Consider the following 18,205-nt stretch of genomic DNA (forward strand, 5'->3'; position numbering starts at 1 on the left):
AAGTGCTGTATGTTGTGTTAGGGCTCGCTCACCACGAGCGTATAACACAGCGAGTGCTATCCGATGTTTTATCTCATAGAACTCGGATCAGTGTTATTCTATGGGGTAACTCAGATCTGCATCTAATAGTCGGATTGCACTCACCCATTCAAGTCTATAGGTGCATGTGAAAGCATCAGACTGCACTCGGATGTCATCTGAGCAATGGAGAAGATGGAGAAATTAATTTCTCATCTTCCCCACACATGTGAGAGAATGAGATCACACTGACGTGACACTCAGATCAAACTCTGACATAATTGGCCCGATTCTCTCGCACAGAAGAACATATGCTTGTGTGACCCTAGCCTTATAGAGTTAACTGCAGAAATCATAGCTAGGTCTGGTCACTGCTGTTTAACCACTTAAATGCTGCTGAAATCTGAATTTAACTAGTGCAATCAGGTGGGGCATCAATTCAGGCAATCAATCATTAAAAAAAATAAAAAACATAAAAGTTTTAATCCCCCCTCCCCTTTTCCCAATACAAAAAAAGTAAAAAATAGAAGTAAAACATATTTAAAGGGAATCTGTCACCCCAAAAATCGTATATGAGCTGCGGCCACCGGCATCAGGGGCTTATCTACAGCGTACTGTAATGCTGTAGATAAGCCCCCGATGTATCCTGAAAGGTCAGAAAAACAGGTTATATTATACTCACCCAGGGGCGGTCCCGGTTCTGTTCTGGTCCGATGGGTGTCGCGGTCTGGGTCCGGCGCCTCCCATCTTCATACAATGACGTCCTCTTCTTGTCTTCCTTCCGCTGCTCCTGTGCAGGCGTACTTTGTCTGCCCTGTTGAGGGCAGAGCAATGTACTGCAGTGCACAGGCGCCGGGAAAGGTCAGAGAGGCTCGGCGCCTGATGCCGGTGGCCTTAGCTCATATACGATTTCCATTCTCAATTATTTAACCATATGTTAAAGACTAAAAACAAAATAAAACAAAAATACAGAAACGCCACATTGACTGGTTTTCAGTCCTTGTATCTCCGCTTAAAATGCAATACAAAAGTCACGTGTACCCCAAAATTCTACCAATGAAAACAACAGCTTGCCAAGCAGAAAAGAAACCCTTTGATGACAAAATAAAATAGTTCCAGGTCTCAGAAAATTGTTATACAAATTATATCATGTTTTTACAATGTTCTGACATTGAAATATAATATAACTGGACAATTAGTCAAGTTTGGAATTGCTGCAATCGTACGGACCCGAGGAATCATGCTGCCAAAAACAAAGGTGGAATTGTAATTTTTTTTTCAACATCTCACTGTACTTTTTTTTTTTCAGCGCATAACATGATAACATGAATGGTGTCATTCAAGCCTACAACTTGTACAGCAAAAGTTAAGGCTCAAGTTTCTATGTTGATGGCAAAATACAAAAATTATAACACTTGGAAGAAAGGGGGACAAAAACGTAAATTCAAAAGCAAAAAAGGCCAAGGCTGGTAGGGGTTAATTTAATTGATTTTGTGTAATATTGGTTGCATCCAGAAAAAATTGTAAAAAAATGGAATTATCGATGTAACCAATTTAGTTGTTCATTGATTTACTGTTGCCTCTCCGTGCCCTGGGCAAGGACCCACACCAGCAATGCCTGCAACATTTTTACTCCACTTGGTCCCTGCAGAATTCTAGACTATGAGGTTATGGCAGGGTCCCCATTTTGCATGTTTGCAGTTGAGATTTGGTAAAGTGTTTTGAAGTTTGATTAACTTGCTGCTGTGTAAGATTGTGGCCTGCTGACTTTAAGAAAGATGTTCGAAAACTTGAGATTTTGCTAACTAAAAATAAATGGTCTTCAAATGGTTTGGGTTTAACGCAGCATGCACGACTGTCGTCTTGGTTGGCACTGCTAAAGCCTAAGGATGTATAACTCCTTTCATCAAAGCTTCACAGTTCTAGCCTTGCCATACAAGTGAATAGCAAGTACTGTTTGCCGCTTCAGAATCTATTATATCTTGCGTCACGAGAGCGAGTGCCAACCGTATGATAGAAAGATGCATTAGTTGTCTAATCTGCTTCAGCACTTGGCAGTACTGTCATAGCAGAAAGAAAGGAAGGTTTCTGTTCACCCAGGGTGAATGGCCGCACTGTACTATGCTAGCAAGTTTCACCATAATATGTCGGTTACTCTACTTTGTATATTCTATTGTTAAACATGGAAGCAAACAAATAAACAAATACTTGTCATTTTTTGCTTTTTTTTTTTATAAAGAAGGATCCATCTTTTTTTATTTTCTGGACTCGAAGGTCCTAACAATGCCCATTGACTATGGTATTGATTTGCCATGATTTTCAAAGGGAAAAGTCGATGCTGAAACTTTTATTTATGCTGTGAAATGACATCAAGATCCAAATGTCGATTATCAGCACTAAAATATAATGGGGTTAATTGGGTTAAATCCATGGCAATATTGAACATTTCGGGATTTGTAAAATCTAATAATTTCATGTGGATATTTCACAGAGCATAAAATGTTCTGTTCACAATGGTTGCTGGCAGAGAACTTGCAGATTCTGTGGGGTTTCGAGTTTAGAGAACAAAGAGATTTGCCTAGATTGGATACAATTGTAGCGAAATACCCGCTGGGAGAGGGTGTAATTCGGGGCAGGTTTACTGTCTCAGTTTTGTCCTTCACTGAGAACAAGCAATATCTTAAAGATGATGAGGAATTGAAATACAGAAGTATTAGAAAGTTACCGAACTTCACGTTTTACATTGATCAGGCAGATTTATATAAAAGCCAATATAAGTCATTCCTCAAATAATGAGCAAATTGGCATTTAGAACAAGTTGTTGTAGGCAACCCGTCTACCTTTTAATGGTGTAGCCATGATTTATATTGTACTCTTTTAAGAATGGGATTTTGTACAGCTTCAGATTTTACAGTACCTTTTGGTTATTTAATGACAATATTCATTATGCAAAAATGATTATTTGATAAGTAGCTGTAATTTCAGATTACTTTTAGGAATAAGCTGTAGTGTGTACTCGAGGAATTATACTATTTCTGGCCATTGCATGACTTGTAGCGTTTTTACACCAGTGTTCCCTACTGAAGACTCTTACTGTAAATGTGAGTTGTCTGTGAGTTTGTACCTGAAGACTAACTGTTAGGATGCCTTCCATACACAGTACAAGGAGACTCGAGGCATACCTGCTACCCTGCCTCTATATCACATGTTTAGAAGCAGCAGTGTGAAGGGTTTATGGGGCATTATAGAGCAGTGCAGCTGTGAATCCAGCACTGGTGGGAGATAATACTAGAAATTAGTTCTGTGCCGTTCTTTGTGTGTCTCTCTCCCATCCCCTCTTCTACTCTCCATTTCTCTCTACATAGATTTTAAAAAGCAGCTGCAATCTGATTCCTCACTGAGCTAGCAGCCTGAGTAAATGATGAGTTAATGGAGAAGTATCATTTTTCTCTGATGAGACACGGTTTGCAAAAGTATTAGGAAACCTACACATTACATTTTTTGTCATCGTATTCTAAATTCATACACATTAATATGGAGCTGATCCCCATTTTACAGCTTTTTCAGTTACCATTCTTTTGGGAAGGCTTTCTACAAGACATTAATACAACAAAACCCAGGCTCATATTTAGATAGTGCGCCAAAAGTGACACAATTGATTACATATTACTCCTCCAAAAACATTGTATCTCAAATAGGAGTACAAATGGGTTTTGTTTTTGTTTTTTAAAAAATATATATAAAAATCTTTATTGACACAATAATGAACATACAAAAAGACAGATAAAACCATGTACTATAAAGAACACTACATAAAGTGGTGGCGTTTAGCACAAAGTATAGCTCAATTCACAGTAACAAACTTAGTAATGGTAAGATGAGGACTCGCTCGTTGAACTTAGTCACATTGCAATGCCCCCTGCTGTAAGCAAAAAGTCCCTTCAGTCATTATACTGTTCCCATGTCCATATCTATACCAATGCCCAAGGTTGCGTGGTTTGTGGTCAAGAGTCCAAGGTCCAAAACCAATGTGACATTGCAATCATCAAAGGTTCCACAAATTCATTTGTATGATGCACAGTCAGAAAATCATCTTACCCGGTACTAAAACGCCAGCACCCACACCCCGACGCACGTTTCGCTGTCCGTTGACTCTGCTTCCACAAGGTGGAGTACTGACCAGACATTGTAAGGTGTCTGTGGGAATATTTGCCCATTCATCTAGAACAGTATTTGATATTGGGCAAGAAGACCTCAGTTTCAAGACTAGTTCATCTCAAAGGTCTTCAATGCGGTTGAGTTCAGGGCCTTGCAAGGGTCAGTCAAATTCTTCCACACCAAACTTACTTAACCATTCCTTTATGGACTTTGCCTTGTGCTCTGGGGCACAGCCATTCTGGAACAGAAAACGGTCTTCCCCAAACTCTTCACACAGTTGGAAGCATAAAATTTTTAAAAATATCTTGATACTTTCAATCATTAAGATTTTCCTGAGCTAAGTCCTCATCCAGCAACTGAAAACCAACCCTATACGATTATTCCTCCTCCACCAAATTATACAGTTGGCACAATGTAGTCAGGCAGGTAATGTTCTCCTTACGCTCACCACACTCAGACTCATTCATCAGACTGCCAGATAGAAAAGCCAGATAGACAAATTTCATCTGCTCCAGAGTCCAGTGGGGTGTGCTTTACACCATTCTATACAACATTGTGCTTGGTGATATACGGCTTAAATGCAGATGCTCAGCTAATGTTAATGCTGAAAAAGGTTTGGAACTCGGCAGTTATTGAGTCAGCAGAGCATCTGAGACTTTTACACAGTGTTCTTCAGCTCTCGTCATCCCCGCTTTCTAATTTTACATGGTGTGCCACTTTGAAGCTGAGTTACTATTGTTCCTAAATGTTTTTAACCCTAGAAAGTGTGAAGTCACAAATCTACACTTTTATGTAAAGGAGGGCCTTTTAGGCCCCCATACAATTCATCAGGAGAAACTCACATAATTATATTTTACAAATTTATTTCAAAATTGCAAAATAATATAGGAATAATATACAACATTTTAATTAGAATTTTTTGCAAAAAACACCCCCAAAATTTTTTTTCCTAATTTCAAAGATATGAAAAACACACAAAGGTATATAAATCTAGAGTAAACTAGCTGCAGCTACATTTCTTGTACTGCTGAGTACATGATAAAAATAGCAGGGGCCTAAAAGGCCCCCGTTCCATACAGATGCGGTTTTCCCCAAAAAAGCATTGTTACACCAAAATGACTATCAAAAAAATTATATGAACAACTGGATATTACCAACAACGACATACTTGAGGAATAGCTAGGGTTTCAAAATTCTAACTAAAGTAATTTTGCAGATAATAGCAAAAAAAGTAAGCACCGGGGCCCCCGATACACATTCTAGGGTTAATGATACTTTCCAATAATACCACTGATATATGATGGTTAGTGTTGAGCATTCCGATACCGCAAGTATCGGGTATCGGCCGATACATGCGGGTATCGGAATTCCGATACCGAGATCCGATACTTTTGTGGTATCGGGTATCGGTATCGAAACAACATTAATGTAAAAATGTGTAAAAGAGAGAATTAAAATAAAAAATATTGCTATACTCACCTCTCCGACGCAGCCTGCACCTTACCGAGGGAAGCGGCAGCGTTCTTTGTTTAAAATTCGCGCTTTTCTTTCCTTTACGTGAAGTCCCGGCTTGTGATTGGTTGTGTCGCAGTCACATGGGCGACGCAACCAATCACAAGCCGTGACGTCACGGGAGGCTGGACACGCGCGCATTTTAAAATGAGCGCTTGTCCAGCCTCCCGTGACGTCCCGGCTTGTGATTGGTTGCATCGCGGTCAACCAATCACAAGCCGGGAGGCTGGACACGCGCGCATTTTAAAATGAGCACTTGTCCAGCCTCCCGTGACGTCCCGGCTTGTGATTGGTTGCATCGTGGTCAACCAATCACAAGCCGGGAGGCTGGACACGCGCGCATTTTAAAATGATTGCTTGTCCAGCCTCCCGTGACGTCCCAGCTTGTGATTGGTTGCATCGCGGTCAACCAATCACAAGCCGGGAGGCTGGACACGCGCGCATTTTAAAATGAGCACTTGTCCAGCCTCCCGTGACGTCCCGGCTTGTGATTGGTTGCATCGTGGTCAACCAATCACAAGCCGGGAGGCTGGACACGCGCGCATTTTAAAATGATTGCTTGTCCAGCCTCCCGTGACGTCCCAGCTTGTGATTGGTTGCATCGCGGTCAACCAATCACAAGCCGGGAGGCTGGACACGCGCGCATTTTAAAATGCGCGCGTGTCCAGCCTCCCGGCTTGTGATTGGTTGACCGCGATGCAACCAATCACAAGCCGGGACGTCACGGGAGGCTGGACAAGCGCTCATTTTAAAATGCACGCGTGTCCAGCCTCCCGTGACGTCACGGCTTGTGATTGGTTGCGTCGCCCATGTGACTGCGAAGCAACCAATCACAAAGCCGGGACGTAATTTTAAAATCCTTAAGGGCCTGAAATTACGTCACGGCTTGCTGTGATTGGTTGCGTCGCCCATGTGACTGCGACGCAACCAATCACAAAGCCGGGACGTAATTTTAAAATCCTTAAGGACCTGAAATTACGTCATGGCTTGCTGTGATTGGTTGCGTCGCCCATGTGACTGCGACGCAACCAATCACAAAGCCGGGACTTCACGTAAGGAAAGAAAAGCGCAAATTTTAAGCAAACAACGCTGCCGGTTCCCTCGGAGAGGTGAGTATAGCAATATTTTTTATTTTAATTCTTTCTTTTACACATTAATATGGTTCCCAGGGCCTGAAGGAGAGTTTCCTCTCCTTCAGACCCTGGGAACCATCAGGAATACCGTCCGATACTTGAGTCCCATTGACTTGTATTGGTATCGGGTATCGGTATCGGATTGGATCCGATACTTTGCCGGTATTGGCCGATACTTTCCGATACCGATACTTTCAAGTATCGGACGGTATCGCTCAACACTAATGATGGTATAATATTTAGGAGGGAAGCAATTATACAAACTGACTTCTTGCAATGCTGGATTTCTATAACAATATCACTACAATTCAGTGCGCTCTTAGAAGGACCCGTTCTTTCACAAATGTTTGGAAAGGCAGACTGCTAGCTAAGTGCTTGATTTATATTATTTTAGCAATGGGACTGAATGAAAAACCTAAATTCATTAATTGAAAGGCCTGTCCCACTGCTTTTGTCCAAATAGTACATATTACAAATGTTCTTAAATTTGCTGAAAATGAGTGAGTGTCTCATGTAGTGAATGGTTTTGTGATTGTAGGAATCCTGATTGCTGTCACCCATTCTGTTTGGGAATAATTAGGGTGAACAGACCCTTACAGATGACATATGACCATAACGTCACAGAAGAGCATTCTAAGATGGTTGACGTTCATAGTTCCACAGCCTGAAGGAAAACACGCTCATCAAGTTTTGACCTAAATATCTTTAAAGCAAAGCGGTAACCTCAAAACATTTGTAGTCAATTTTGTCTCATGAAAAAACTACCATTACCAGCTCCAAAATGTCAGGTGTTCCATTTCTTTAAATTGTGTTATGTCCTGAGGTTGTCCTAAATAATTATACCTGCTATTTAAAGTCTGATTCAAGTCTTCTTGAAATTATTTACAGTGTCCCTTGTTTGTGAGAACTGTGTCCCTAGCATTGGTGTTTGTGGCTGCCCATTAAGGTTTCTATAACCATAAAAAAATCACGGAATGAGGACCTCCAATGTGGTGGAGTCCACTTATTTTGAAGGAATCACGAGCTTAGGTGGACAGCTAAGTCAGCGACTCCTTGGTTTCAATAACCATACCCTTTCTGTCCCATTATATGTGTATTTATGTGAACTGACCCGCACTATAACTCTACAGGCATGGATATAACACCAAGTTTGAGAAACTGTGCAAAATTTTACATGTTGTATATCGGCATGAGCGAACATGGAAGTTTGGGTTTGTCAGGTTCGACCGAACTTTAGTTCAAAGTTCGGTTCGAGTACCAGAACTCTACAGGAACTTTACCCAGAACCCAAACTGCATAAAAGTCAATGGGAACCCAAACTATCATTTTGTAAAATTCTCTCTTTGACTCTCCTTTGCCTGGAAATCTGAACACTAAAACCGATTTCCGGGAGAAATTTGTGTTCGGAGTTCAGCAACGGACACTAGGTGTCCTGTGCGGACCCCGAATTTTACATCTCTAGTAGGAAAACCAACAGAGCTGAATCACACTTTTCAATGTTACTTTCCAGACTAATTTTAGGCTGCACGTTTTACTGTTCCAATGCCCAAAAATAAAGAATAAAAATGAAAAAACTTTCATAACATATCCTACTGGTTTGTGAATGCGAGCCCTACAAAACAAAGGTAGGAAGAAGAGGAGGCAGAGAATGAAAAATAACACATGACGTCAGGATCAGATTAATCAAATGGTTTCTAACTCTTCATTGATGCTATTTAGACAAGATAGTGGAATATTTTCAGAATTGCTTCATTTTTGTTTTAGATTTAATGGAGAAATATGAAAAAATGTGCTGTCAAATTAACAAGTATCTGTTAAAATTCTTCTTAATACAGTAATGGTATAATTATTTCTGTGTCAGGTTTATCCGTTTTGCTCATTATAGCTCTGATTGTAAAAACCCCTGTATGTAAGCTAGACTATTTGTCTACAGTATATCACTGATCCATGACATTAATCTATAGAGCAAGGTGTACAGAGACATGTTCATCAGTGTAGAGACAACAGATCTTTTTCCGCTTTTATTAGATCATTTTGCTCCAGAGTGTAACTGTTGCACGTCGTGTAGCCTTCGTAAGCAATGTGTGCAATACAAATATCACTTTCAGCATCATGAATAGTATCACAGATGTGAGTGAGCAGTAGCTGTCAGAATGTTAATACTTCATAAACACTTCATTAGCTAAAGAAGAGACGTCCGATTCTGGGGAGAGAACAGTTCTATAAATGGTCCCTTTCTTGTTTTACAGGACACCCCCCTTAAGTGGAATGTGGAGTAATCACTGGAAAAGGAAGATGCAGCATATGCTCTATTTTATTGCTGTTTATATTACCTGCGTCCAGCGCACTGGTAAGTTTTTCTTTCTTTTTTATCTCACTTTTATTTTTGGAGGGTAAACTGTTTGCTTATTTTATGTCTGAGTTGGGTTTCCAGACGTTACGATCGTTGCGTTGATACACTAACACTGGATTGCTATGGTTATGAAGATCAATAACTTGTACCATAAAAATATGTATCAAGAGGATTATTTTTCCCAGAAAAGTTTAAGGCTTTAAGCAGAATCAGAACATTCAGTACACAACATTGTTAATAAACTGAATGAACAAGATGACTGTAAAACTTTCTTTTGTCTGGGACAAAAATTGCCTAAGGTCTTCTTTTGTGTGACAGCGTGTTATTTATGGAATCCGCCCCAAAAGCACGTCCAAATAGTAGTCCTAAATAAGAAATACTTAGACGACAGCAGGTGGAGTATATTTTGATGGATGGTGGCTAGGGCTTACTTTATGAAAGAAGCGGAGCTGAGTTGTGATGCACATGTAATATTTTGTATTGTTTAGTATGCAACACAGAAATGACATCTTCTATACAAATTACTATTTCTTTAGAGATTTGTTTGACTTTGCAGCATTATGTCTGATGACGCTTCTACCATTTTTTCTCCTATTGCTAGGCAGCACCGCACAAACACTGTGGATGCCTGTTGGTGACGCCAACATGTTTTGGTCAAAGCCTAATATTGCTAGAACTCCATCTACTGCCTGAGTTTCTGCAGTGAGCTGATTATTCTCTTGTTAAGAGGTCTCTGCTGGGAGCTATGGGAAGAGTCCTTCCCAAATGAAATCCAAAGAATGTTCCTTGTCAGTTTTCCTTCCGTTGGCTCACTCTTGTTCTTCTGGTCCTGCTCAGTTCATTTGATTCCCATTACTGATCTTGGCCTCGTGTTTTAACTATGATTTCGTCCTATCCTGACCTCTTGGTACTGACCTGGCTTTCTGAACACCATCTGCCAGCCCACTCCACTGGCCAGCAGCCTTTCTGTGAAGTCAACCCAGGAGCTTTCCATGAGTCGAGATCCCTGTTGAAGGCCATAGTTCAGCTGAAACATAGTAGACAGAGTGACTAGTGCAAAGCCTGTCCATAGAAGCCTTTTTAAGTGCTGTTACTTTTCTTCTGACAATAATCTGTTACAGATTATGACTTATTCGGCCTGACAATCTTAACAACTGTGAGGGCCAACTGACTCTCCCCAACAGATAATGATTACGGAGCAAGGGATATGGCCTGTTTAATTTCAACTCATTTGATTTCTTGGAGAAACTACTTCCTGAAGAGTCTGACAGTGACTCTCTCACAGAGAACACTGGAGTGCTCGGCCAAACGGAGAGGAGTAAGGGTATGTGCACACGTCCGGATTTCTTGCAGAAATTTCCTGAAGAAAACCGGAAATTTTCTGCAAGAAATCCGCATTTTTTTTTTTTGCGTTTTTTTTCCGTTTTTTCGCGGTTTTTTTAGCATTCTGCAAGCGTAATTAGCTTGAAGAATGCTAAAGTTTTCCAAGCAATCTGTAGCATCGCTTGGAAAACTGACTGACAGGTTGGTCACACTTGTCAAACATAGCGTTTGACAAGTGTGACCAACTTTTTACTATAGATGCTGCTTTTGCAGCATCTATAGTAAAAGATAGAATGTTTAAAAAAAATAAAAAAAATGCTTATACTCACCCGCAGACAGCTGATCTCCTCACCGGCGTCCGTTCCGTATAGATGGTGTGCGCGCGCAGGACCTTCCATGACGTCGCGGTCACGTGAGCGGTCACATGACCGGTCTCGACCAATCACAAGACGGCGACATCATCGGCAGGTCCTTCAAGCGACAGCGTGCAGTGGAGAGGCGGGAAGACATCGAAGGTGAGTATAGGACTATTTTTTATTTTAATTCTTTTTTTTTTGACCAATTATATGGTGCCCAGTCCGTGGAGGAGAGTCTCCTCTCCTCCACCCTGGGTACCAACCGCACATAATCTGCTTACTTCCCGCATGGTGTGCACAGCCCCGTGCGGGAAGTAAGCAGATCAATGGACTCCTAGGTGTGCGGAATCCCCTGCAATTCCGCATTCTAATGAACATGTTGCTTTTTTTCCGCGATGCGATTTTTTCGCGGAAAAAAAGGCTACATTTGCCCAAAAAATGCGGAATACACTGAAAATAATGGGAGGCATATGTAAGCATTTTTTTTGCGTTTTTATCATGTTTTTATAGCGAAAAAATGCGAAAAAAACGCGAAAAACACTGAACGTGTGCACATGGCCTAAGGATAGATAGCTATCAGCCAATATCTAATGTGTATGGTTGCTATCTATTGTGTATGCTAGTCCCAGACAAGGGATTGACTGGGCCTCTTATATGGATTACTTATTCATATCAAGTGAATGGGATATAGACTGAAATACTTGGCAGTGGCCACTGAACAATGTACAAATCTGCGGTGTTCTGCTCCATACATTCTTTATATCTGGTCACTGCTGGTTCAGATATTAGCTGATCGTTAGGGAATGGATGTCAGGCCGCTAACGATCTCATATCGATGATCTATGTTATGCATTAGCCATCAGTATTTTAATCTCCGACATCCCATTCAACTGGATTTCTATTGAATTCATTGCAGTGAATGTGTCCTCCTATGAGAACACCGATTGGTTAGAATGGCTTTAACCCAGAATGTCTAGGCATTGTAAATAATTGAAATGAATGACGGCAGCCTAATTTCTCCATAACTGACTTAGGCTTTTTTCACACTTCCGTCGGTACGGGGTCATCGGACGTTGGGCAAATTCTGCATAACGTGGACAGGGGACACAGTGTTTCAACGCGTCCGCTGCCCACTGTAAAGTCCCAGGGAGGAGGAGGCGGATTTACGGCCGGGCATGCGCGGTAGGAAATGCAAGACACAACGTATGAAAAAACTTTCCCTTGAACGTTTTTTCGATACGACAGCCCGCCAAATACCGACGCATCCAGTGCACGACGTATGCAACGTGTGTCCATACATCGCGATGCGTCGGTAATACAAGTCTATGTGCAAAAAACGCATCCTGCGGGCAACTTTTCAGGATATGTTTTTTCCACAGAACGACGCATTGCGATGGCCCCTAAACGACGGAAGTGTGTAAGAAGCCTTACTGCTCTGCAGGAATTGCAATGCAGCCTCATTCATGTGAATTATTTTCTCACGTTTTGTATAGTAGGAATGTGACTACAATTCAGTCCCTTAGAGCTGATCTCACAGACTATCAATGAGGGTGGAATAGGAATAAGAATTGTTTACACGGCAGATCACGTTAACAAATGTGTACTGAATTATTCACAGTCACTACATTTCCTGATAATAAGCCTATTTCTTGGATAAAATACCTTTCTTCTAGTCTCATACAACCATTTTAAGGATAATCAACATATAGAATATGTGTTTAAAGGGTATTCCCAACCGCAGATCATATTTCAGTATTTACTAATAATGTAGTATAGTTCTTCTGATTAGCTATGTCGATTACCCCATTTGCAGGGCATTGTAGTAGCTTTGGTATCCATGGTTACGGCCACTCAAATAGTGACAGTTAGTTGTTAGTGATCATAATCATGGATCTCTAAGCTACTGCAATGCTCTGCATATGGGGTAAACGATATAGTGAATCAGAAGAACTAGACTACATTTAAAATTGGAGGTATTTGCTAATATTATTGTTATTATACCTACTACATTTTGGAATAAGATTTTGAAGATAGGAATAACCTTTAATACAATTTTGTAGCACAGGGATTCTACATGTTATTCCAGCTGCGGCAGCATTCATTTATTTGCTCTTTGTGCGCTCATTGGTTTGTTCTGGTTTCTTCAATACTCTAAAGCCATGCTTACAGGTTAAAGGGAACCTGTCAGGTTCCCCGTGCACTCAGAACCACCAGGGGTTGTGTCTGCATATGCAAATTCCCTGCCTAACAGTCCCTTTATTATCCTTAATTACATTACACACTTTAGAAACCATTTTTCGAAAGATCTGTTTATGTATGTAATGTAATAAAGGGACTGTTAGGCAGGGAATTTGCATATGCAGACACAACTCCTGCTGGTTGTGGGGGGACAGGGGGAACTGACAGGTTCCCTTTACAGGTTTTCCTAAGAAGTGTGTGTTATACGAGGAAACGAAATTGCGTTGCTAACTGGAGGCAAAGAACAATGTCTACAAATATCTTCCCTACACAGTGCCACTGAATTAATTCTATATTTGCATATATGTTCTAACGCACATAGTTTACCCTAATAGCGATATACAAGGATGCAGCAATGTAAACAATCCATGTTCCCGCCCAGCCACAGTCTGACTGTGTTTATTACAGAACGTTAGTTATAAAGTTACAAAGTTTGATCGTATTTAATGAAAGCTCCTTTTAAACAATTCATATTCAATATACTCGGGGGCGGTCACAGACAGCTTGGGGCCCCTGTGCAGGAAATGTGTCTGGACCCCCCTCCTTTTAAGGCGACAAAGCTGCAGTATATATATATATATATATATATATATATATATATATATATATATATATATACTGTATATATAATTATATATATATATATACACTCACCGGCCACTTTATTAGGTACACCATGCTAGTAACGGGTTGGACCCCCTTTTGCCTTCAGAACTGCCTCAATTCTTCGTGGCATAGATTCAACAAGGTGCTGGAAGCATTCCTCGAGATTTTGGTCCATATTGACATGATGGCATCACACAGTTGCCGCAGATTTGTCGGCTGCACATCCCAAAGATGCTCCATACAAGGCAGGATGGATCCATGCTTTCATGTTGTTTACGCCAAATTCTGACCCTACCATCCGAATGTCGCAGCAGAAATCGAGACTCATCAGACCAAGCAACGTTTTTCCAATCTTCTACTGTCCAATTTCGATGAGCTTGTACAAATTGTAGCCTCAGTTTCCTGTTCTTAGCTGAAAGGAGTGGTACCCGGTGTGGTCTTCTGCTGCTGTAGCCCATCTGCCTCAAAGTTCGATGCACTGTGCGTTCAGAGATGCTCTTAGGCCTACCTTGGTTGTAACAAGTGGCGATTTGAGTCACTGTTGCCTTTCTATCAGCTCGAACCAGTCTGCCCATTCTCCTCTGGCATCAACAAGGCATTTCCGCCCACAGAACTGCCGCTCACTGGATTTTTTTTCTTTTTCGGACCATTCTCTGTAAACCCTAGAGATGGTTGTGCGTGAAAATCCCAGTAGATCAGCAGTTTCTGAAATACTCAGACCAGCCCTTCTGGCACCAACAACCATGCCACGTTCAAAGGCACTCAAATCACCTTTCTTCCCCATACTGATGCTCGGTTTGAACTGCAGGAGATTGTCTTGACCATGTCTACATGCCTAAATGCACTGAGTTGCCGCCATGTGATTGGCTGATTAGAAATTAAGTGTTAACAAGAAGTTGGACAGGTGTACCTAATAAAGTGGCCGGTGAGTGTATATATATATATATATATATATATATATATATATATATATATATATATATATATATATATATATATATATATATATATATATATATATATACAGTGCCATGCGAAATTATTAGACTCCCTGGAACTTTTTTCAACCTTTTCCTACAGATCATGCTTCAAACATAAAGGTACAAAATGTAAATTTTTGGTGAAGAATCAACAACAAGTGGAATACAATTGTGAAGTTGAAAGAAATTTATTGCTTATTTTGAATTTTTTGTGGAAATTCAAAAACTGAAAAGTGGGGCGTGCCATATTATTCGGCCCCTTTAACTTGATACTTTGTTGCGCCACCTTTTGCTGCGATTACAGCTGCAAGTCGCTTGGGGTATGTCTCTATCAGTTTTGTACATCGAGAGATTGAAAATCTTGCCCATTATTCCTTGGAAAACAGCTCGAGCTCAGTGAGGTTTGATGGAGATCGTTTGTGAACAGCAGTTTTCAGTTCTTTCCACAGTTTCTCGATTAGATTGAGGTTTGGATTTTGACTTGGCCATTCTACTACCTGGAAACGTTTATTTGTGAACCATTCCATTGTAGATTTTGCTTTATGTTTGGGATCATTGTCTTGTTGGAAGACAAATCTCCGTCCCAGTCTCAGGTCTTTTGCAGACTCCAACAGATTTTCTTCAAGAATGGTCCTGTATTTGGCTCCATCCATCTTCCCATCAATTTTAACCATCTTCCCTGTCCCTGCTGAAGAAAAGCAGGCCCAAACCATGATGCTGCCACCACCATGTTTGACAGTGGGGATGTTGTGTTCAGGGTGATGAGTTGTTGCCTTTACGCCAAACATATCATTTGGCATTGTTGCTAAAAAGTTCGATTTTGGTTTCATCTGACCAGAGCACCTTTTTCCATATGTTTGGTGTGTCTCCCAGGTAGCTCATAACTTTAAACAACACTTTTTAGGGATATCTTTGAGAAATGGCTTTCTTCTTGCCATTCTTCCATAAAGGCCAGATTTGTGCAGTGTACGACTGATTGTTGTCCTATGGACAGACAGCCCACCTTAGCTGTAGATCTCTGCAGTTTATCCAGAGTGATCAAGGGCCTCTTGGCTGCATCTCTGATCATTCTTCTCCTTGTTTGAGATGAAAGTTTAGAGGGACGGCCAAGTCTTGGTAGATTTGCAGTGGTATGATACTCCTTCCATTTCAATATGATCACTTGCACAGTGCTCCTTGGGATGTTTAAAGTTTTGGAAATCATTTTGTATCCAAATACGGCTTTAAACTTCTCCACAACAGTATCATGGACCTGCCTGTTGTTTTCCTTGGTCTTCATGATGCTCTCTGTGCTTCAAACAGAACGCTGAGACAATCACAGAGCAGGTGCATTTATACGAAGACTTGATTACACACAAGTGGATTATATTTATCATCATTAGGCATTTAAGACAACATTGGATCATTCAGAGATACACAATGAACTTCTGGTGTGAGTTTGCTGCACTGAAAGTAAAGGGGCCGAATAATATTGCACGCCCCACTTTTCAGTTTTTGAATTTCCACAAACATTTAAAATAAGCAATAAATTTCGTTCAACTTCACAATTGTGTTCCACTTGTTGTTTATTCTTAACCAAAAATTTACATTTGGTTTCTTTATGTTTGAAGCATGATATGTGGGAAAAGGTTGAAAAGTTCCAGGGCGCCACACACACATACTCTACATGCATATATTATATAGTCTCCTTTATCATGTATATTGCCATCCCTTATTATACAGTGCCCTCTCTTGTTATGTACAGCACCATTCCTTACATATTGGATTTTATAGAGCCCTGTTTTTTATTACATACCATCATGTCTTGATAGCTGTATAATAAAATGATGGCTGATGGAGCATGGGAAAGCTTCTTTTCTAAAGGAGGAGCTGATGGACTGGTAGTCTGGTCACCGGTTCCTCCATCAGTAGTCATTTTATATCTAAAAAGAGAGGGGAATATGTAATAAAAGAGGGTGCTGTGAATAAAAAAATAACAATAATACACTATGTAAGAGACAGCACTGAACATAACAGCAGAGGAAGCTATATAATAAGGGAGGGCATTATATATAACTAGAGAGGATGGTACGTAATAAGGGATGGTGTTAAACATCGCCATCGCCAGAGCAGCCGCCTCACCACCGCCAGAGCTGCAGCACCTCTGACCTTCTGTATCTTCCGCACTATCCCATAGAATGTAAGTCCGCAAGGACAGGGTCCTCTCTCCCCTCTGTACCAGTCTGTCACTGTAAACATATTTACTGTAAATTATATCTGTAACTCTGTTTGTAACCCCTTTCTCATGTACAGCACCATGGAATTAATAGTGCTATATAAATAAATAATAATAATAATAATAATAATAAAAAACATAACAAAAGAGGAAACTATATAATTATGGTGTTATACATAATAAGTAAGTACACTATACTGTAATGCTCCGGTAGCATCGTACACAGTGAAGAGGCAGTGACCCACAAAGTTCCAACACAAAGTCTCTTTAATGTGTTTCCTCACAGCATTACAGTCCAATTCACAGACAAATTCATATTATTTCAGTGCATATAACTTCATTCTATATTATCAGTGTTCAGTTCACACCAGTTCATAGCAATACATAACATATGACTTTTAGATTGCAGTCCCTAAACACGCCAGACCTCTCCTTGTCCAGTATTTGTGGGGCGACCGCATACCATATTATAGTCTCCATACACAGCCTCATATGTTGCAGACACTACACATGCAAGTCCTCCTCTGACTAGTTCCCGTGGGTGTCCTTCATCATTGTATCACAGTCTCTCTACTCACACAGCCGTACACAGCTTAGGATATCCTCCAGATAGCAGCCAGGCACCATATCCACCTGTTTGCAATCGTTACCCATGCCAGTCCACTTTCAGGCACAGGACGTCCACCTCCGGGCACAGGACTGTCTACATCCAAGACCAATACCATGGATGACTTGCATCGCTGTATATGCTGTGGGTGCCAGGTTATTCAGCTGCCCTGGGTGCTGGCTCTGCTGGCCTGTGCCTCCATGCACTCAGGCCTCTGCTCTGCACACAAGCACACTCCAGACTGACACTGACGTTGCACCACACACCTGACACCTGGCACACCCATACCTCTTACTGTAGGGCTTTTAACAAACAAACCTGTGACTTTCAGCCACATGGAAAACCCAGACTGGAAATCCATGACTCCCATGCACACCTATGGACTCCATCTGTCTCCATGCACAACCTGGAGAGAACACACAGCAACCCCCTACCTGTGACACGAGTCACTACCTCACATTACAATCACAGCTACACCTGCGACTGCCATGCACACCTATGGCCTTCACACGCCTCTGTGCGCATTCTGGGGAGCACAAACACTGCCCTTTAGCTGTAACAGGGGTCACTGCCTCACAATACACTATGGGACTGTGATATACATAAGTGAGTACACTATATACTAAGGGACTGTGCTATAAATAATAAGTCAGTACACTTTATACTAAGGGACTGTGTTAGACATAATAATCAATAATAACGTCTT

The 18,205-nt window shown here is 41.0% G+C and overlaps 1 protein-coding gene across 5 annotated transcripts in view; it reads left to right on the plus strand.

Moving 5' to 3' along the window:
• The window catches only part of ADGRG6 (adhesion G protein-coupled receptor G6), a 212,109-nt gene that overhangs the window by 4,047 nt on the left and 189,857 nt on the right, over positions 1-18,205 (plus strand). For all 5 annotated transcript variants that reach the window (XM_077283104.1, XM_077283103.1, XM_077283105.1 and 2 more), the window contains exon 2: positions 9,071-9,171. In XM_077283104.1, coding sequence (XP_077139219.1) covers positions 9,071-9,171 — 101 coding nt within the window. The remainder of the gene's footprint in view (positions 1-9,070; positions 9,172-18,205) is intronic.

This window comes from Ranitomeya variabilis, chromosome 2 (genome assembly GCF_051348905.1).
Source record: "Ranitomeya variabilis isolate aRanVar5 chromosome 2, aRanVar5.hap1, whole genome shotgun sequence".
Taxonomy (NCBI): Eukaryota; Metazoa; Chordata; class Amphibia; order Anura; family Dendrobatidae; genus Ranitomeya; species Ranitomeya variabilis.